The sequence below is a fragment of the Eumetopias jubatus genome, unplaced genomic scaffold (assembly GCF_037043125.1).
Source record: "Eumetopias jubatus isolate StellerSeaLion01/CBP00866 unplaced genomic scaffold, mEumJub1_p1.0 scaffold_6, whole genome shotgun sequence".
In the NCBI taxonomy this organism is placed as follows: Eukaryota; Metazoa; Chordata; class Mammalia; order Carnivora; family Otariidae; genus Eumetopias; species Eumetopias jubatus.
This window is the reverse complement of record NW_028274812.1, coordinates 126,513,400-126,535,000: the sequence shown is the minus strand read 5'-3', so window position 1 is coordinate 126,535,000 and position 21,601 is coordinate 126,513,400. Positions and strand designations below refer to the sequence as shown.

The window sequence follows — 21,601 nt, the reverse complement described above, 5'->3', positions numbered from 1 at the left end:
TGGATCCCAGCCCAGGGATTGTGATTTGTTTTCAGGTACAGTCAAGGCATTAAGAGTTTTCAAAGCTTTCTAGGTGATTCTAATGTGCAACAAAGTTTGAGAACCACCACTCTACACTACCTGTAGCCAGTGTTCATCTCATTCTGATTTTGGCCAGTAAAGGCGCTGAAGGCAGGTGGGCAGGCAGCAATGGAGTGTGAAGAACACTAGCTATTCCTGGATGCCAGGCCACTTCTAGGCTGTCCTCACAGGCTGTATAATGACGAAAGGGTCACCTGACACCTCTAGTTTCAGTCTTCTTGTGTATGAACAGATGCATGCCATGTCACAGATCCTCTCCCACTCTGCAGTTCTGGGCTTTACTCCAGGGCTAAGGCCTCTTGGAGGACTTTAACCTGCCCCGAGTCTCTACTCCTGTGAAGACCAGGGCTCCCCCTGGCATGTTCTGCAGGCCTCTAGAGTGCACTCTAGGGCAGGAAAGGCATGGACTGGGCAAAGCTGGTTATGGGAGGATAGAAAGGTCAGTAACAGAGAGGCCACCGGATGGGCTAGTTGGATTTGGGGAAAGCAGATGAGACTGAGCTTCCTGAGAGCAGTGACAGACTCAGCTGACAGAGCCCCATATCCCCAGGCTGTTCCTAAGATATGTGCTTGTATTTGGTTGGTTAAGTGCCAATTCTCCTGCAATGTACACAATTTCCTTCCTTTAAAGAATAACATTTGTTCATACTAGTATAAGTGAATAAGTAATGTAGGAGTGGGTTGAAGCCTCTGTGGTGTGGCTAAGGGAGAGAGTTGGTCATGGAGGCTGGCCCCTGCCCCACTGGGCTCCTGCTTTGCCCGGAGACCTGGGCTACCCCTCCTTCACTCCCAACCGAGCAATGAGGCCGAGGAGTAGGAGCGGCCTGGCCAGGAGCTCTCCAGGCTTCTCTCCTCTTACGTAATGGGCATGATTTCCTTCAAAGATCTTCAAAGTCCAGTGTTCTTCTGATTTCTTGTCTTCACTGGTCTTATCAGAGTTGCCAGGAACTAAATCAGCCTACCAAAAGATTTGGGAGCTCTCATTTTATAGTGATTGTGTATTTATGGCACCTTAATAAATATTCCTTGGAAATGGGAGTTCCCTCAAAAAAACCCATGAGCTAATACCCAAAAGTGTTTGCAACAGTGCCTGGCACATCCTGCAGGGGACATGCTAGCTGTTTCACCCTTAGCACAGCTGAGCAATGAAGACCAAGAAGGGTTGACCCTACTCAGAGGCCTAAGTGGGCAGCAGTGCCCGTCTCTGTCCGGCTTTTCACCTCTACTTGCCAAGGGCTGAGCAGTATCTAAACCCAGCAGCTGGGAAGCACTGGGGGAGAGGACCTCATAAGCAGAAGGGAGCCTGGTTTTTGTGCATAGCTTTTAAGCTTTTAAGCATATAATGGGTATTTTTGACAGAGGTTGCTCTATAACATGATTTTTTCACCTAAGGTTTATAATACTTTATTCTTTTTTTAATTTTTTTTTAAAGATTTTATTTATTTATTTGAGAGAGAGAGAGAATGAGAGATAGAAAGCACAAGAAGGAAGAGGGTCAGCGGGAGAAGCAGACTCCCTGCTGAGCAGGGAGCCCGATGCGGGACTCGATCCCGGGACTCCAGGATCATGACCTGAGCCGAAGGCAGTCGCTTAACCAACTGAGCCACCCAGGCGCCCAATACTTTATTCTTTTTTAACAGCTGTGTATTCACTGTGTGGTGTGGCATACGCAAACTCTACTGATGAATGTGTATGCCATTTCCAGCTTTTCACTGTTAGGAAAAACCCTGAGATGAATTTAATTGCCTATGAATCTTAATTCTCATATGTCCTGCAAGAATTCATTCCTTATGATGAATCCTTATACATGGAATTGCTGGATTCGGTCAAACTCTCCTCTGAAGCTGAACCAATATAGATTTCCACCAATCTGAAGGACAGCATCTCCTGCCACCGTCACCAACACTGGGCACGGACGTCAGGATTTAAAGTTGTCAGTTCTTCCTCCTAGTTGGGCTCAATTCATGAGCCAGAAGTTGGAACATGAAAGTTTTGCTTCAGAGAAGAGGGGAGGTGGCCAACATGGCCCAGGGAAGGCAAAATCCATGATGGTGTAGTCGGATCCCTAATTTGAGGAGAACCCAACTGAATTAGTTCCCTCTTTGTAAATTCTAGGAAACAAGATGGTATAGGGCTGTGGCCAGAATGCCGGCTGTGCCACAATGACCTGGACTGAAGCCAGATCCCACCCCAATGTGAAGTATTTCATACTTCAGGTTCTCTATCTATGAAACAGCAATGAAAACACCTCCCCTGTAGGTCTGGGCAAAGAAGAAAGAAGTTCCAACTCTCTTAATACTAAAGTAATCGCTGAAGCTTTCACGTGATACAGTGTACAGTTCAGAAACAGGCAGAAGTAGGGAATGATGTAGGAATATGCATCTCTGACAGAGGAGCGAGGAGGAGACAGACACAAAGTTCAGAAAAAAATGGCAGCCTGGGGGGAGTACAGGAGACGGGGCTTGGGACGACGATACTTGTCATATTCTAGCTCCTTTCCAGGTACAGTCCCACAGGCTTACTTACTCTCTAAATTCTACAGAAGCTGTATGCCCACGGGCGTTATCTCACAAAAAAGATTAAACGTCCCCTGAGAAACTTCAGGAGTGAAGAATGAGACGAACATTTCAAATGTGTTAAGAAATATTAGTTTTATTTAACCAGTTTTCACAGCTGAATATTTATTCTATAAAAACTTTACAGATTGTACAGTTTATTATATATAGTTCAAACTACTGAACGAAAAAGTAGGTCCCACAGATGCAAAAATACTGCACCAACCAATCCAAGGTAAAGGCGGATTTACACACTGTACAGCTCCCCACATGGCTGGGAGGTGGTCGGTTCTAAGTATAAACTTCCAAACTGTACAAAAATAAGGTTTTGATTTTATTTCATTCTTCATACATTCAATATGATTGCAAGCTCAGAAGCCTAACTAATAATAGGCGTCTGTAATCAGGAATCAGTCCCCACTCCTGAAAGGAATGTGAATGTCTATTTACACAGGGCACTCTTGGACACCACACTGTACTTCGCATAGTGCGTAGACATGAAAGCAGAGACCAGGAACATTAAACATTGAATATAAGGTAGTTCTTTTTTTTTTTTAAAGGAGTTTCTGCATTTAATAGTGTGCCAAAAGAATTTTAACTTATTAAATAAAATATATTCTAAGTGAACCTAAAAATTACACTTTATAAACATAAAAATATTTTTTTTGGTGTAATACATCAATCATATCTGCAAATAGAAAACCAAAACTGTATATAAAGTAGTATTTCTCACCCAGCAACAAGAAGCACTTATGTAGTTATTTTTTCAAAAGGGTCAGAAAAACTCTTTAAACTCCACTAAGACTAACTTATAACTTAGATATTCATACTTAAGCTATTCAGTGATTCACTAATACTGCAAACAAGCTTTCTTCTGAAGAGAGTGGTTTCTTCATGTTAACTGGGTAAGAACTGGACATACTACAAAGGAAGAATCAATGGATTTTCCAGCATGAATCCTGTGTACTTTACGGGTATGTTTGTCAGTCGGTTTTTCATAAGAAATACTTATCCTACAAGGTAAGTTTTCCTTTTGATTCAGGACATTTCATCTCTGAGGTACTGTACCTTTTGAGACAGAGGCACATCTCAGACCTTTCTGTATCTCTAACTGGGGCAGGAGAGAGGAGGCTGGCTAATACCTCTTTAGATTCTGTGTTCTAGAAGGAAAAAATCAGGAAAACATTATTCCAGACCTTTCTGCCACCCAAAACCAGCAAAACACACTTCGTTTCTTTTTTTATACAGTACTAGCTAAAGATAACAAAAATTAGAGCTTCGAAGAGCAGTCTAGAGCTCACCATTATACTTTTATACTTGTGTGTATATTAAGTATAAAATAATGACGTTCGGACAAAGGAGCTTTGTAGTTATTTATTTTAAAGTTACAGTACTTAAAAACTCCTTGATAATAAATAGCTTGGACGTCGCAAGTCCTGCTTCCAAGCGTGAGCTAAGAGTGAACTTGTTTCAGGCTGTGGGGATGGAGGAGGGCAACCTGGTGCGACAGATGTCCTGCTCTAGAATTCCAGTGTCACCAGCAGGCACCTGCCAATCAGAACTCATCTATCTTCCTCTGCAGGTACTTCAGCATGGAGTCCATCCCTTGCGCCGAGCCCCAGATCTTCTTCAGCACTTCACACTCCCTCTCGTTGGCTTGCTCCAGCTCCATCTTCATGTTACAGCGCACAAGGGCTTTCGATTCTTCCAGCACCTGGACCGGACGAGCAGTGAGTTAGCAAGGGTGTGCGTCTGCAAGTACTGGCTCTATCTGTCCCCAAATTTACAGAGGCAGTTATCCATCTTGAGTAATTACCTGTTAAAATTAGGCTACCATTTTTTTTCGTGATACACATCAGGCCTGAGATAGGGCTGTGGTATATCCACACCAGGTAGCGGGCAAATTCTCGACTTCTCAGCTGTTGAGCTGTTTCAGGAGCGCTGTGCTGCTTGCACCCTGGCCCTCCCCACCGAGACCAACCAGCCTGGGCCCCGTGCTCCTGCTGCAGACCAGCAAGGCCCTGGTGCTGGGCGTCGACCCTTGGGAGGCTCCTTGAAAACTCTATGGACACCTGCTGAGGGGATCTTCTAACCAAAATTTAATCTTAATCACGAGGGCTGTTATGTCAGGAGGAGTCTAGTTGGGAGTCATGTCAGTTAATATTCAGTAACATTTCATCTTCTAATTTGCTACATGCAATTCTGTTACCAGACTGAATATTATCCAGCACATTTATCAAAAAGAAGCTTACATCCACTGTGGGGGGTGGGGGGGAAGCGAACAAGATTATGGGAAAGAGCTTTGGAACCAGGAAAGAACCATATAGATGGTGTGTGGACAGTTTTATAGGACATTCTGAAGTTCCTACATTTCTGAAATGCATTCCTTTCATTCTTAGGCCTCTGCAACCAGGAGGACAAGGTGAGCCCATCTGGAGCAGTGGAACCAATTTTAGCTCCAGTGGCATTTCACATGCAGGCGGCCATGCAGGGAGGAGAGGCAGGGGACTCCAGAAACACCGCTACATGGGTGAGCTCTCTGGAGGAAAGGTCATAGGGGGGAGAAAAAAAGGTAACATATGTAAGAGAATGAATTCCACCTACAACTGGATTACAGGAGGCAAGCTCCTTGATGCGAACCATGACTTCTTGGGTGAAGGTCCCAGGCCAAAACACCTGGGAGACCAGGCCTTTGCCGCACGCCTCCTGGGCTGTCAGCTTCCGTCCACTCAGCAACATTTCATTTGCCTGAAAGGAAGAAGAGTTGAAACTGGTATGAGATGTGAGTGGGAGGCAGGCAGAAAAGACTCAACCTGAAAATTCATCTAAAAAAATTCAAACTGAGGACAGGTGTGTGAACGTGCGGGCCCCTCTGGGGACTCACTGTGCTTCCTCCAGGGTTCCAGCTAAAGTGCACTATTCTGGAACCTGTGCATGGCGAAGCAACCCAACGAGGCACAATCAACTACGGAGAGAAGTAACATACTGACAGGGAATTAAAAAAAAAAAAAAAAAGGCCTATTTTATGATGTAATACAGAATCACGTGGGCATAACCAAGAAATCTCACTTAGAGAAGGTCTACTTGTGGTGAGCTTGAAGTTCCTGGCATGTCCCTCTCCGGCTGCCTCCTCCTTCCCAGTGGCAGCCGTTCCCACATGGGAAGTCACTCAATACACAAAACAGTATCCTGGGAAACTGAGGCATAAGCAAAGCTAGAAAATGCGTAGTTCTAGGGATTGAAATCAGTCACAGAACTACTACTCAAGATTTTCTGTATCTGAGAGGCCAATGGTGATTTCTTCTCAATATACACAGACAATGTTCTAAGGGCAGTGAATGTTTCTGCTCGAGTCTATCTTGGAAGGCCACATTTTACCACTTGGACATTAAAGTAAGCAACTATTCAGGACCTGAACGCATCCAAAATGACCACTACTGTAGTCTCCTTAGAAGGGTCTGACTATAGTTACTTCAAATGACTCAATGGAGGAAATTAACACTTATTTTTGTTAAAGAGAAAGGATATATGTATGTGTATGTGTATGTATACATACGAAATTGACTTTGTTTTGGATTCTGTATCACTTAAGGTCTCAACATGATGTACATGGAGTTTAGCTCATTCAAATCACAGGCTCACAGATATCAAAATAGGGAGAAAATCTATCTGACAAGGAAACTTTGTGCTGTTCCGATGTGACAATTTTCTCCCTGCAAGTTTATCTTGCACTGCTAAGCTTCCCAAAGACTCGTGGTCACGATGAAAACCTGACCATAATCTACTGCGACTCAGGTAAAGCATACTCTTGGGAGGTGACCTTCCTCCCAAGGTAAACTAGGTAAAGAGGCAAACTATTGTTAAGAAAAGCCTCCTGTAAATGCATTGAGACATTTGCTGCACATGAACGCACAGCGTGGACGACACCCAAATAAAAAGAGCTGGCAAAGGAAATGTTTGGCTGACTCACTACCCTTTCAACACAGGCAGAGGATGGAAAACAGGGTGGAGAGCTGGGTCCCCACAAGAAGGACTAAAGTCCTTCACACTCATGACTTATTTTGGTGCCAGCTTGGACCTGTTATTTGTGCCAAGTCTTGGACAAAGTCACAGATATTTGAAGAGTTTGGAGATGTTTTATTTGAAAACCCCTGTACTGAACATCCTCTTCTCAGTGAAAAGAAGGTCTAAAATAAGCAATGCGTTTAGAAGCCTGACTTCACTTTACTATTAGCTGTTAAGACAGCTCTTTAGAAGACCGATCCAAATGCGATGAGAAAGCGTGAGAGGAGTGCTGACAGAAGGACTTGGTGGGAAGCACTCTACGGTGTTCCTAGTTTGTGCTTCTCTCACTCCCAACACACAGTGAAGACCACACCACAACTACATCACTTAAGCGAAGTGCAAAGTATGTTTTCAAGACCAGCCTGAACCACAGGGCCTTAGCTCGGGGTGTGGATGCGAACGTGTGCCAGTAGCCAGTGGGGCGTGGGGGAGAGCAAGCCTCCTTCCCGTGTTCCCTCTCCAGCCCCTCTGTGGGCCTGTCCCCCCACCCTGTCACTTCTCTGAGTATTACTCGTTGCCCTCTAGACGTAGAGCAGAGTCCTATCACTGTTCTCTTTCTCCCTTTCCCTTTCCTTGATTCCCACATGCCTGTGCTAGCCAACTGGGCTATCAGAACAGTCTCCTGCCAGGCGGTGAGCTGCCACTGCCACCATGTCGTCCTTTTGGAACCGGGCTAACTCCGTGGCTATAGTCCCTGGAGAGTCTTTCCCTACTTAGTCTTCTCTATTCCTGATGGCTGGACGTGCAGGACAACAAAGGGCATTTCTGACTTCACCCAAGAGCACGAAAGTGGGACTGACTCAAGGTTGTTAAAACGCCTCATGTAAGTACAGGCGGTGAGTTGGTTTAAATTACAGTCAGCAAATGATACCATAAGATTAGTAAGATTAAATACACTCAGTTTGAATGAGCATGTTCCCATATGCTCCATTTCCAGTAGTTTTAACATGAGAGGTTTCTAACTTCTACCCAAGAAACAGATTGGCAAAGATACAGTCATTGGAAATTTACTGGCTGCCATTTTGTTCCAAGATGGCCAACTGTTTTTTAGAAAAGTTATAGTGTAACTACCCAGACAAGTGAGAAATGCCAGAGGAAAGTAGAGTTCCTTTTTCTTTTCAGCCCAAAAGACCACATTAAGAGGTGTGGTGAGGAAACCTGACCAGCTTGGGTGGGAGGGGTTGGGGAGCTTTTTTTTTTTTTTTTAAAGATCTGTCCGACAGAGCAAGAGTGAGAGCAAGAGCGAAAGAGAGAGTGCGTGCACAAGCGGGGGTGGGGGAGGGAGAGGCAGGCTCCCTGCTGAGCAAGGAGCCCGATGTGGGACTTTACCCCGGGATCAGGACCTGAGCAGAAGGCAGAGGCTTAACCAACTGAGCCACCCAGGTGCCCCGGGGTTGGGGAGTTTGAACCTCATGGAGGCAGTGGTTTTGCCACTTACTCCTTTGGGTCAGGCTCCCAACTCCCCAGAGCAGCCGCCTCTCTGGTAAACTCGGGGTGAGGCCATCGGCCATTCACTGGCCTGCTCTCCAGCATTGCACCATCCGGAACAAGAGCTGCCAGCTTTCTCAGTGGGAGCCCGTGTTCACCAGCTTCGTGTTCTCCTCAGTGAGGCGCTGCCGGGTATCTGTCATAGCGCTGGAGCCACGGGACCATGACCATGCAGCGTTGGGCATGCCCTGAATGTTTACTGGGGACAAGGAGGGCTAAACTGTAGAAGATACCGTCTGACACTAACTTGCACATCTTGTGACTACAGCTTCGCTCCAAAGAGGCTTTGGCAGCTTGCTCCTTTTATCCTGGGAACAGGATCCTTCCTGGCTTAGCCTTCTTGCAGAGTTGTGCACAAACCCTAGGTGGAAAACCCAGCCTGCTGTAGCCTTGCCTCAGCCTGCCGGAAGCTCACCAAGGGGACTCTGCATCTGGGGGGTCGCTTCCAACGAGCACTGTCACAGCATGCCTCACCCCTGCAGCATTTACTTACTTTCTGCAGACAGGTTTTAGTCAAATGCTCTGCACTTTGAGTTGATTTTAAACTGTCTGCTCTTGCTTCAGGGCAGGGTTTCTCAGCCAGGCACTACCGACATTCTGGTCTGGACGGCTCCGCACTGAGGAGGCTGTCCTGTGACTTGCGGGACGCCGAGCAGCACCCAGCTCCACCTCCACTGTGACCGTCAAGTCTCTAGATGCTGCAGCGTGTGACCGCAGGGAGGGGGCACCCAGCACCCCAGAGGAGAATCACGAGTGGCACCGGAGATCACAAGGAGAAGCAAAATGTGATGTGTTTTCAAGACATGTCCAGTGAGGGAAAATGCACCCGCCGGATAAGCAGCCATTCATTTCGTCACGGCTTCCCGCACTTTATGGTTCTGAATGCAATGGGCTCAAAGCATTCCACCTCTTAGCAGCTGTTGGCCCAAGGACTTCAATTTCAGAATGTCTTTGCCCAGAATGTGTTTAAATGTCAGGTTTAGGATTTCCCCCCATCTGCTCTTCCTGTGTATCTGCATCAACATCAGACACCTCCTTGGATCACGCAGTTCTTTCAGTCTCCCCTAGAGTAATGACTCAGGATGCATGTAGGCGGCTTTTACCCACGACAAGGAGTCTTCACTCCCAGAACGGGCGGTAGCTGTTAGGAAACAATCTTTTACAATAATAACTCAAAATGAACTTAATTTTCCCGACAACGACTCTACCACCAGAACCAGGTAGTAATAACTGTTGGGTGGGTGCCGTGTAGTGAAAAGAAGACAAATGACCCTGACGGGGCCCACCTCTTCATCCATGAAATGTGAAGCACCACCCTGGGGTGGACATGGATGTGCCGCCCGGACGCCTCGGCCCAGGAAACACTTGCTGCCCTCCTGAGAGAGCTCCTCGGCACGGCCACACCCGCAGATGAGGCTCTGGATGCCATGCAGCCCCCAGAAGAGCGGGGGCTGCCTGTGGGCTCCAGGGTAGGAGTTCTGCCAGGGTGGTGCATGGTTCACCCATGCCCTCTGCCCAATCCTGCCTCTTCCCTGCCCTGCCACAGAGGTGGACCCTGTGCCCTGCTTGCCCAAATCCATCTCAGCCTCTGCTTCCAGAAAAACTACCGGTTTTTGTCACGGGTGGGAATGGGAGAGAAAGTGGTGATGAGAGGGCTTTGGGAGCAAGATCGCTCCCTTGGCTGGCTGGCAAAGAGCACCCCTCACGGGCTGGTGGAGCACCCAGAGTGCCCGGCCCTGGCGGTGGTTCGAGTGTGAAAACCCTCACACATGAGGGCACAGTACCTGCTCTTTGCCACTGATGCAAGCAGAGGGGCTCCTGGGTAGCAAGAAGGCAGAGAAAGCACAGATCCAGATCCAGCACTTATTAGTCTGACAAGGTGAGTCACCCACTAGGGAGGACCTGTTGGGCTCGGTGGGGAGGGGAGGAAGAAGGAGACCCTTAAACCTGGAACAGGGACTCCAGGTGGACACCCCCAAGTTGAACCCCAGACTCCTCAGACCGCTCTGTCCCCCATCAAGAACAAGTGTTGCCGTCTTGCCTGGAGACAATGCAGAGGTCTCTCTCCGCAAGACGGCATCGCTTCCCTCAAGTCCTGCTGACCTCCTCTCCCGGCCCCTAGGCCTGTAACTTGCTTCCTCCCTCCAAGAAGCTGCAAGAAGACACAGGGAGCTGAATTTTAAGGGTGCCTGACTTGGAGCCAGAACACAAAGCCGGACAGGGGAGTTTGCTGATTTGGGAGCTCTCCTGAGATACAAGATGGAACTCCCTGGCAAGTGCCCCAGGAGATGGTGTGACCTGGCTACTGGGATGGCTCCTAGAAGCACGGAGGGGATGGTGGCCAGGCTGAGTGGAGCCGAAATGTCAGAGCCGCCAGGCCTGACTGTGCAGCGGGCGGGATGAGAGGCCTCCAGGAGCTTGGGGCACATGCCAGAGAGATGACCATGATGCAGGCCCCTGGGGTTCTGGAGCGAGGCCGCGCCGTTCACAGCAGGGAAGAATGTGCCTCTTAAAAACAACTCTGGAGTGTTTACTGAACCCTGGCGGAGGCAGAACACCTAGCCACGGGACACCAAATGACCACACATCGGAAATGTCCCCCAAGAGTGGAGTCCCATCAGGCCGGCTAGGTGTAAGGTGAGACGTAAGGTGCACAGATGGGATCAGGCACAGACAGCAGAGGGCACAGGTGAGCCGCATGGGGGGCCCAGACCCCCACATCACCCACCACTGCTGCACGAGGGCCCTGCTTCAGCTCACACCGCCGGCCACATGGGGGAGTCCTGATGAGCGAGCTTGGGGTGTGGGTGGGCTGGCTCTGTTTTCAGGTGTGCAGACTGAAACACAGCCGGCAAGTGCCTGGGAGCCTCCCCCAAAGGGAAACACTCCCCGACAGGGGATACGCCTTGTCCACCACCTGCTGTGGAAGGAGAGGTGGCTCAAGGGGAGAACACGCAGTGACCCAGGGCCTGGCTGGCTGGTCAGGGGCCTGGAAGGTTGGGAACAAGGGGTCTGGCATGTCGATGGCTGGGGAAGTGTGTACATGGCTGTGTGACATCAGTGTCCAGCAGGGAGCATGTACCACAGAGAGGAACTGAACAGCTCTGGGAGACCAGCGCGGTCGCCGGCTGCCCCAGCGCCGGCACAAGAGACAGGTGTACGGAGTGGCTGTGGGGTGTGTGGGACATGCAGCTCAAGGGCATGGGCTCTGACTCACTGAGGTTGATTCAGTTACTGCCACCGCAGAACATCCAGCCTCCAGCAAGATAGTAATGCCGAGCCACCTGCTTGGCAATACTCCTGAGACCAGCTAGTCGGCCGCTTGGTGGCCGGTTGACTGTTGTCACAGGAATAGATGCTCACTCTGGTCTGGGTTTGTTTTCCTGCCTGAGGTCCTCACAAGCACCACTCTCCGAGGCTCATAACGTGCCCGGTCTGCAGGCATAGGGTGTGCCAGGCCAGATCCCCCTCGCAGCAAAGGGGCTGGGGAGAGCGGGCCCATGACCATGGGTCCTCTGACCGTGTCATATTCGACACTTCCAGAGGCTGCTGCTGATAGAGCGCTGGGATGGCCTGAGTGCAGGCGGAGTACCAGCCTAGAGGTGGCACCCCCTTCTGAGTTACAGTGTATGCAGTGCATCAAAGACCTTGATACGGTACCAAGTCCCCAACAGAAAGAACAGTCGGGACTGGGAAACGAGGGGAGGGAAGGGGCATGGCTGCACCTGCCCCCGCCCCTGCTCCCCACCAATGATCTGAGGGCCGTTTGCCTCCTGCCTTTAAATCAGGGCTCTACTGGCCCCCAAGGGAGCACGCTTGGCCAACGGATGCAGCGGGGGTCCCACCCAGCGTAAGGCTATGAATACTACCACCGGTGCACCTGGGGTCCCGCCGGGCCACAGCCACCAACGCACAAGTGCAGCAACTCTGGGGTGGGGGGAGCAGCGTCCCACCACAGGAGGGTCGCTGAGGCCAGAGGAGGTGGCAGCCGTGGGTGGGACCGGACAGGAAGGGAGAAGACGAGCACAGGGGTGGCTCTGAGACCAGATGGGGCAATGGGGGCTGTGTGGGCCCAGTAAACTCCTTCCTCTTTCAACTTTGTTTTGGGAGTAAGTTTAGACTTATGGGAAGATTATAAAAGCAGTAGAGAGATGATAAATGCTTTACTGAGCACTCTCCCAACATTAACATCTTCTATGACATCTTATAATGATCAAAACCGGACAACTACCATCAACAGAATACTATGAGTCAAATCACAGACTGTCTGCAAAGTTTGCGACTTTTCCGAGGAAAGTCCTTCCTCTGACCCTGAACTGCGTCTGAGATCCCTGCATCTGTACGGAGCTGTCAGGCCCCTCTGTCCCCTCCAGTGTGGGGCGGTGCCGAGGTCTTCCGGTGAGTTCTCCAACCTCTGTGGCCCTTTGGCAGGGCCCTGCATCTGCAGACTGTGCCACAGTCCGGGCTTGTCTGGTACTCTCTCCAGACCCGACAGAGGTGATGCCAACGGGGCAGGACTCTGGCAGAGCGACGCCATGTCATTCTCGCTGCAGCAGGTCGGGGGCCAATGACGGGTCTTATTTCTGGGGACTCGGACCACTCAGTAAGGTGATGCCTGCCAGTCTTCTCTACTGTAAAGTTAACTATTTTTCCCACCACAAATAATGAGAGGATGCAAACATCCATTTTCTCATTATACTTTTACCCGCCAACTTGAACATCTAGGTGGTTCTTGCCTGTACAGTCATCAGTGGCTAATCCTTCTCTACATCTTTCCCCGGGAAGAGCAGCTCCCCTCAATGTGTATGAAGAGGTGGATAGGAAGGACCAAAGGGTGGACTGTGGTGGACATGGGGATGTGCTGCTGAGGTCCGTCCGAGGGTGGGCTTGCTGTCCCAGCTGTTGGCAGTGCTGTCAGCAGCCAGCCCTCAGCTCCTTCGGGGATGCCCTCTGCTGCAGAGAGCCGCCTCATCCACGGTCATGGCGCTCTTCCTGGGCAGCCCACGCTCGGTGATGATGGACATAAAGGAACCAGCTGTTTCAGTCCACTGTGGGACAACTGTGACAGGCCATACATGCCCCAGAGCTCCCCAGACGTGCCCAAGCCTTGCTGGGCCTGCCTTCCTCTGTCCAGCCCCCTAACCGCTGCTATCCTACCAACAGGTGTGGACTATGGAATATTGCTCCACCATGACAAACTCCACCTCAGTGCTGGCTTTTGAAGACCCTAACCTGTGACACCTCTTGCCCTACTTCATGGAGTAAGAAATGCAATGTGCGTAATTGCTTGAAAAAAATCAAAAGCTACAAACATTAATTCTTATTATGCATGGCTTAAACAGTTAAAAAAAAATAAAGCTCCACAATCAGATGAGAAGACTTCTCTTATCCTAATCAACTTAGCTCCTTCATTGCTTTCTCTTAAAAGTGCAGCTCTTAGGTTCTTACGTCAAGAAACTTTTGGTGGCATACTCTGTTGTTTGGATTACAAATTGGGTATTTACTAATAACGGATATCAGTGTCAATTATGCAGAGAGAGACTGCTCACTGAATAAGGTCCTTCTCTAGAAAATGATGCAAGCCAGTGTCAATAAATGTTCTATGAACCAAAATATGAAAAACCTCCTATGATTTCATGAATTAAGAATATGAGTTAATGAAGAGAACTGAACTACAAGTGCATTTGGTAGGAAGTCTCCACAAAATGACACCCTATATATATTTAGAAAAACAATGACCAAACTAGATTTCTTCAGGAAGTCTTCTAGAATAATTTTAAAAAATAGAGGTACTCACAGATGCTCCTCCCATAATCTTGGGAAACATAACGGTGGAACAGCCATCTGGACTCTGTCCGAAGGTAGTATAGGGTGTTTGAAACCAAGCCTTTTCATTGGCCCAAACCACATCACAAAGAGGCAATATGGAGGCTCCTAGTCCAATGGCTGGGCCATTTACTGCTACAATTATAGGCTTCTTAAACTGAATGAAAGTATTCACGAAGTTTCTAAAATGAAAAATAAATGGGAAATTACTCAAAACATTGTGTATGTGAGCAACAGAAAAATCTATTATAGATTCAATATACCAAGAGGTAAACTCTACAGAAATCAATGTAAGTTGAGATTTGTTGAAGGCTCTCCCAGAAGTGGGCCATGGTCTTATTTACTGTGTGTTTAAAGGCCCGATGATTCCGTGGACGCTATGCTAGAGTGCCTACAGGACTTGTGTAAAGACTACGGGTGAAGTCCAGTCAGAGGCTGCTCTTGGATTTGCAGCTGGCTCCTGGGCTCTAGGACTAATCCATCTTTCTCCACAACCTTTTTTCCCTTTAAGACATAAGGAGCCCAATAAACACTGTGGGCTTCCGATGACCAATCTAGAAGCTCTCCCAAAGAAAACCTGGCACGGGGCCTCCCAAGACTGTCTGGTGTTGAGCAAAGACCAAGAGGTTGGGGTTATGACCCATAGGATCGGGGTCTGGACTTGGTATGTGATTTCAGGCAACTCATTGACTGGACACACCAGAGATTTCCTGAGTTTGTCCAGAATTAGATGGAATGACTTAGGGATGTAGAAACAAGAAATTTCCAGGCTGGTTTAAGACTGGAGATCCAAGGAAGGCCAGTAAGCAGCAGAGACACTGCCTGTACACCCCTGTGTACCGCACTGTGTGCTGGAGATTACAATTACAGCAGGATTGCAAAGGACAGCATGACTAGGGGTAGGGCAGCCTTCACAGAGGATGTGGATTTCAAAACCACGCCAATGCTCTTTTTGGATTTGTTTTAGGATCAGACTGGAGAGGCTGCTTTTCAATTTAGGGTAGGTTGGTGCCATGCCATACTGGGAATGTGCATCTTCTTCCTACCACTAGAATCTAATTTTATGTTCAGAGGTTGCTGCTCGTTATGATTTAACATGGTGAAGAAAAAGACAAACATGCACCAACAAAAACAGAAGGTAATTCCTTTAAGGCAGTCAGAGTTCTAGCTCAGAATTACAGAATTCTAAACCTGACCCCCATCTTCAGTACCAGAAATAACAATCTGGTTGCTCTCTGCAATTCAGCAATTTAAAAGCTACAGCAGATCTACTCAGATTACCTCTGGAAATCAGGACTTAACATCTTAAGTGGTCTCCCCATCTCCCCAAATAGTGACACTGAGGGATCATATAGTTTTTGGAGGGGGAGCAGGTTAGGGAGGTTTGGGGTTTGTGTGTGTGTGTGTGTGTGTGTGTGTGTGTGTGTGTGTGTTAGGGAGGTTTGGGGTGTGTGTGTGTGTGTGTGTGTGTTAGGGAGGTTTGGGGTGTGTGTGTGCGTGCGCGCGCGCGAAGAACAGAAGAGAGGACGCACTGCAGAATTTGGCAGTTTGCATGCCTAGCTCCAGGGAGTATTCTCAAAAGTACCCTGCAGCCAGTGCAGACCTCAGCCCAGCCCCCAAGGTTCCCTATGGTTGGTGGGCTCTTTACACTATGGTTGGTGGGCTCTTTACATTAAGAACTGACTCATTCAAATGAATGAGTTGCAGTAAGACTTTCTAAATGAGAGCCTAAGGCGTTGTTAGAAAGATCACACTGGGTTTTAATGATACAAAGAGCCAGACAACCTTTTAAATAGGTTCTTGAAATAATATAGACAATTTACATGAAGCTACTTCACTTGTGCCACCTTTTGAGGATTCTGGGTCAATGACATGATGGAAATACATTTACTACGCTCAGTTACTGATGACTCTCGAAAAGGTCTCCATGATACAGAGCAGACGTTTTCAAAATCTGTCCCCAGGTGCCCTGGAGTCACCCTGCTTTCATCTGCCTCATGTGAACAGGGGCTGAGGGGGAGCTGTGCTAGTGCTAACAACATCTGGAAACCATGAATGGGATGGCAGAGTAACATGAAAGAAATGAGCAAATATTGCAGTAAGAGAGTCACTTTATAGAGAAATGGTGAAAGGAATCAATCACTCCACAAGGCAGTGTTCCTTCTCACGTTATATGTTTGTATAAAAGAAAAAAGATGCTTCTAAAATAGATACTGCAAAATCAAAGCCTGGAGAATTGTTTGAAGCTGATTCCTCAGCCCCCCTCCCCAAGTTATTTTTATTTTTGCCTGGAATGATAACTTCATCCGAAATCGGTGGCTGCTTTTGGGAGGGGTAGGAATTCACTGGCTCGCTCAGCGAAGATCATCTTCCCCTTTCAGAGGACACAGCCGAACATTCGGGTATGTGAGCTCTGAGATGTCAGAAAGGAGCATGGCCTACAGAAAAATTTTTTTTTTTTTTAAAACAACAACAAACTTCATAGAAATACTTTTTTTTCTGTTTAGTAGAAACTTTGCAGAGCCACAAAGGCTTGGCCACACTGCGACCAGAGACAGGGAGGCGGGGGCTGCCTTCGGGCCCCGGGACGCCTCTCAGGAGCCTGGCCTTCATGGAGGGCTGGGCCACTGCTTTTAGGGGGTGTAAAGGCAAGTCTATTTCAGAACTTAAAATCAAAATGCATGAATGTTCCAATGTGGTCAATGCAACATACTGAATTTAATTTTCAGCTTTCTGGGAACTGTATGTGAACTGAGCTATAAAGTCTGTGGTGGGTATGGCAGGGAAGGAAAGAGGTCATATTTGTCATAGAAGGAGTTTAAAAAGACTTCTAATCTAATTAAACAACAAACTTCTATCCATTCTTTTGAAGACTATTCACTACTTCATGGATATCACCAAAAAAGTTAGAAAATCACCTACGAACAAGAGTGTAGGAACTGTTTGGGGAAAACAAAGCCAGCAGGATCTGCAGTTTCAATAGCTAGAGTTCACTGCAGGTTTTCAAGGGAGCTCTCCTTTCACTGTGAAGGTCTGGACAGGACTGAATGGGGAGAGGTCAGGTGCTTGTCAGCTTTGCTGTCTCCCCACATCTCTGCTTCTCTCACTCCATGGGGGAAGAAGATGCCTGCCTTCCGGGGCAAGGAGGCTCCCAGTCCTTCAGACACTAACAGGCAGCGACTGTTCCCACAGACTTCAAAAGCCTAATGTTATAGATGGATTTATTATCATTTTGTTTTTATCACTAATGTGAATGTTTTTATTACAATGAATCTGCAAGCTGGTTATGACCAGTAGTCCTGATAATGGAATTAGCTGTAGTGGACACCTGACAATCAAATTCAAACCTCATCTTCCGATTTCCCACTTTTTATGGGGGGAAACTTGCTCTAGCGATGTTCTTTGCCCCAAAGTTTTAAGAAATTCAAGACAAGACACACAGAAATAAAAAACATACAGCTTTATGTGTGTAAAGCCGATCTTACACATGTAAAAATTAATTTAAATGCAAATGAACAAGAGCAAAGGTTAAGTGAATCTGGTATAACTCATTATTTTTGTATCTTGCCAGAGTACATGAAGAAAAATTCACACTGATAAAAATATATTCATTTAAAGAAGAACCAACTGGGCTTCCCTAAAAATTTGGCCTTTTCCTAGGAAAGCTACTTTGTGGGGGGCAAGGAGAGTGACCGGGGAGAGGGAGGGTCTGGACAAGGGATGGGAGTGGGCGGCTGCTGAAGCTACCTAAAGGTTCCCCAAATGCGGTCTCTCCAACCATCTTTCCTCTGAGGTTTCTAATATCAACAATGCAAGCCTCAGCCACTGTCAAGGGCAATTCAGCTTGGGAGGAGGGGCCAGACCAGGGCTGTGACCCCGAGGTTTAGGAGTGGAGCTGAGGGAAGTGCCTCTGGGGAGAAAAGAGCCAGAACGCAGAAGGCCCGGGCAGATGAATCTGATTCTCTATTACAGCAGAACTCCCCCAAATCACAGTATTATGTGTAAAGTCAAGGTGAGCTTACAGAAAAATCTACAAAGTCACTGCCCGAGGCACAACAGTTTGTATTTAAAGAATGAAAATGAAACCCATGGTAATTCATCCTGAAAGGATGGGATAGGTTAACAATCAGGAATACCTACACGGTGTCTTAGAGGTGCTGACTGTCAAGTTAATTGTGTGTATTGATCAAGCACTTTAATTTGAAATTGAGTAATAAGATGGTCTTATCCAGTAAACTACAAATTTGAAATTATTTAGGAGACCAGAGACAATACTTAATTAAAACAGATTATAAAATTTCAAACTATTTTTGAAAAAACAATGATCATATGATAACCTAAAAAAGGAACCTCTTGCATGCATGCATACATCTGTACACAGTGACAAAATATATAAATTCTGAAAATTGTTAAAAATGTTATAAAAGGCCAAGGCAATGCCCTGAAATCCCAAGGTATGGGGTTCCAGGACTCCTCTGATGGGCTGATTAGGGCAGCAACCCATCAGAACCATCTTGGGGAAGTCTGTCAGAGAGATGCCCTGCCTCACTCTGCACCACCAACACAGAACTTCCACTAATCCCAACATGCACCTTTAAGGATGGTTTGGGGTCTAGGCAGCCCCATGCCCCAAGACCAGGTCATAGGGTCTCAGCCACAAAGAGCCCAATAACCATCCAAAGAAGCTCAACTTCAACTCTCCAGGTATGTGGGGATTTGGAGAAGATCCGACCAAGTTTACTTTGTACATCTGTGCGTCTTAAGTTCCTGTCCTCCTGTACCTCACCAAGACAAACGCATATGCAAGGGGTTCTTAGGGGTCACCCAGGGATATGTTATTTTAGGGAGGTGGGAAGGGCAGTACAATGGTCTTCCTGGTTGGTGACTGGGTTTCATTTACTTCAAATAAAATTAATTTCTAAATAATTAGATCTTTTTAAATTATACTTACAGTGATTAGCATGAGAAGTGAGGAATACGGAAACAGAATATGTCCCTGGGTATGCTTACAGCAGAGTTACGTGATTCTGGGGAAGCTTTTTGCAATGTTATAACAGTGGAAAATCCCCAAACAGAAGAAATGGAAATCTCTAAAGTCACACTGTTAAATGGAAAGGTAAGTTGCAAGAGAACACACAATATAATTCCATTTATTTAACAGAACTAAAAATAAATCTATACTATTTCTAATATGTATGGAATGAATATTTGACAGTGTTTAGAAAAAGCCTGGGAACACATAAATGAACGGTGGGTCCCTGGGGGAGGGGAGCATGTGAGAGAAAGGGAACTCTTACTTTTCACTCTACATGATCGAGTTTTATGGGTAGTTGGAACTCGGGAACTCGGGATGAACTTGAACAAGAATGTGTACGGCTTGTACTAAAACAAACTTTTCATGTGATGTTATGGAACCAGCTTGTCATAAAGCCTGGCCAATTTCTTTCAGAGTCAAGCAAATGGTAAGTTATTATGTGAAAGAGAACGCATCTTTATTTAAGGGCTAAAGACAGAACACGCTCATAGTACAAATAATGGAAACTCTGGCTATATGCTATTGTCCACGCGAATCATTAGAACATTCCCCGCGTACTCACTGGGTTTGAGCCAGCCCTGAAATCAGTTATTTGCTCAAGGCAAGTAGTAATTTATGCCAGGCCCACAGAAAAGACAGATGATTTAATTAATTTTGATACTAGTGTCTCTCAGTGGAAGGAGACATGCGTTTTACTCACAAGGCTTGCCGGAGCCTGTTCTCCCAGGGATGGATCCACTCAAACCAAGACACTCAAACCCACCATTAAAAAACACCATTTATGCATACCTGATAGCTTCCGCCATTTTAGTGCTTTCTCTTTTTCTGTCATCTGTTAACCGCCGGATAAAATAAATAAAGTCGAGGCCGCAGCAGAAGACGCTGCCCACCGCGCTGAGCAGCACGAGTTTGCTGTCGTCGGCAGCAGCTGTGCTCAGGGCACTCTGGACTTCTTTCATTACCTGGAAGTCACCAGAAGGGAAAGTGGCAAAGAGTATTTCTGATACGGAACCCTAAAAGCATTTTGTTCCTGGATAATCTGGACCCAGAGAAAGTGCAGAAGCCGGATACCGTCTCCTCTGTCTACCACAATTTAAATAATTCACAAACTTCTTCTTTTCTATAATCAGAGAGGGGGAATGCTGGGGATAGTGTAAGTTACATAACTAATTATGAACAGAGCATAATTAGAAAGACACGTAAATCTGAGTTACCGTAATATTCTAATCATTGGGACTCTCAGTAGATGAGGCAAGTTACACAGGATATCCACTTGGCATTTCTACAGTTTGGACAGCAGGTGGCACATTCAACCAGTTGAAAGAAACTAGGGTTCTCTGCCCTTTTTTTTTTTCCCCCCTTTTAACACTAGCCTACCACACATGGGACAGAAACCCCAGAAGTTTGGTGCATAGGCACATTAGCACGGAGTCGTTTTAGAAGGGCGTAAGACCACCGAAAATGATCTCTATAGAGAAGCATTTACAAATAACCAATGAAGGGACTCTGCAGTTTAAAAACGTACCAGGAACTAGCCCCGAACTGGTTTGTCATGTGACTTTGGCCAGACATATAAACTTTGTGTAGTTTGGTTTTCTTGTCTAGAAAAAAACTTGACTGAGCTGCTCACAAGTGGAAAACAACCGCCAGAATGTAGAATCTTATGGGGGCACAGCTCGGGTTCCAGTACTTCCCATCTTAGATAGTTTAGAGTTTGTTCTGAACCTCTGCAAGCACCTATCTCCTGGGATCCCTGAAAGCCAGCTTTGCCTGGTACTCCCGGCAACGAACATGTGCCCAGGTCCCTGCAGCGGGAACGAAGTTCCACGACGATGTTGAAGATCCGTAGGAATGAAGGGCCTGGGACCCCGGCCGTTTTAATCTTGTCTGAACAAAGCTAAAGAAAAGCATGTGCCCACATGCACTTCATATGCGAGTCTGGATAGGCCCCCGTGGCCCGCAGGCTGAGAGCTGGTGACCTGGAGGTGGCCGCTCCCCCTGCCCAGCACAGCCCCACCCCGGGGCACGGAGGTAGACCCCAGGCACGCTCGGCCCCAGCTGCACTGGCACGAGCATGCAGGCGCAGTGCGGTAGGGAGCAAGCCGGCCCAGCCTCACCCCTGCTTCCTACCTTCTGGTGGGACTGCGCAACCGCCCAGAAGGCGAGTTAGAAAAGGCCCAAAGAGCACTGATTCGGCAAAGCAAGCCCCGGACACAAGGGCGTGGAGAAACATGAAGCACAAATCAGCTCAAGGAACGTCTCTCACCTCTGGGTTTAGTGAGTTATTCTCTGATGATTTTGTTGACAACAAGATGTGGGTGAAGCCATCCTGCTTCCTGACGACAATATCTCTGTATCTGTAGGCACTTTCTGTTTGCCTCACACTGAAACGCAACCGCTTGTCAAAAGGCTGGTCTCTTCTGTCGTCAATAAATTTCCTTTTCCCGGCTGTCACTCCTGTAACAGATGTCTGTATGTTGGTTGTTCCATTGGCTGTTAACGCATCCATAAACGGAGACGAACCTGCCGAGAGTTTGAAATCACAGTGGTC

At 47.3% G+C, this 21,601-nt stretch overlaps 1 protein-coding gene across 2 annotated transcripts in view; it reads right to left on the bottom strand.

The window, feature by feature from the left end:
* Nucleotides 1-2,713: 2,713 nt before the first annotated feature.
* CDYL (chromodomain Y like) overlaps nt 2,714-21,601 on the bottom strand; it is a 171,456-nt gene continuing 152,568 nt past the window's right edge. For both annotated transcript variants that reach the window (XM_028122876.2, XM_028122875.2), the window contains exons 3-7: nt 21,317-21,573; nt 19,840-20,012; nt 13,987-14,197; nt 5,241-5,384; nt 2,714-4,350 (exon numbers count right to left, since the gene is read on the bottom strand). In XM_028122876.2, coding sequence (XP_027978677.1) covers nt 4,192-4,350; nt 5,241-5,384; nt 13,987-14,197; nt 19,840-20,012; nt 21,317-21,573 — 944 coding nt within the window. In that variant the 3' untranslated portion in view covers nt 2,714-4,191. The remainder of the gene's footprint in view (nt 4,351-5,240; nt 5,385-13,986; nt 14,198-19,839; nt 20,013-21,316; nt 21,574-21,601) is intronic.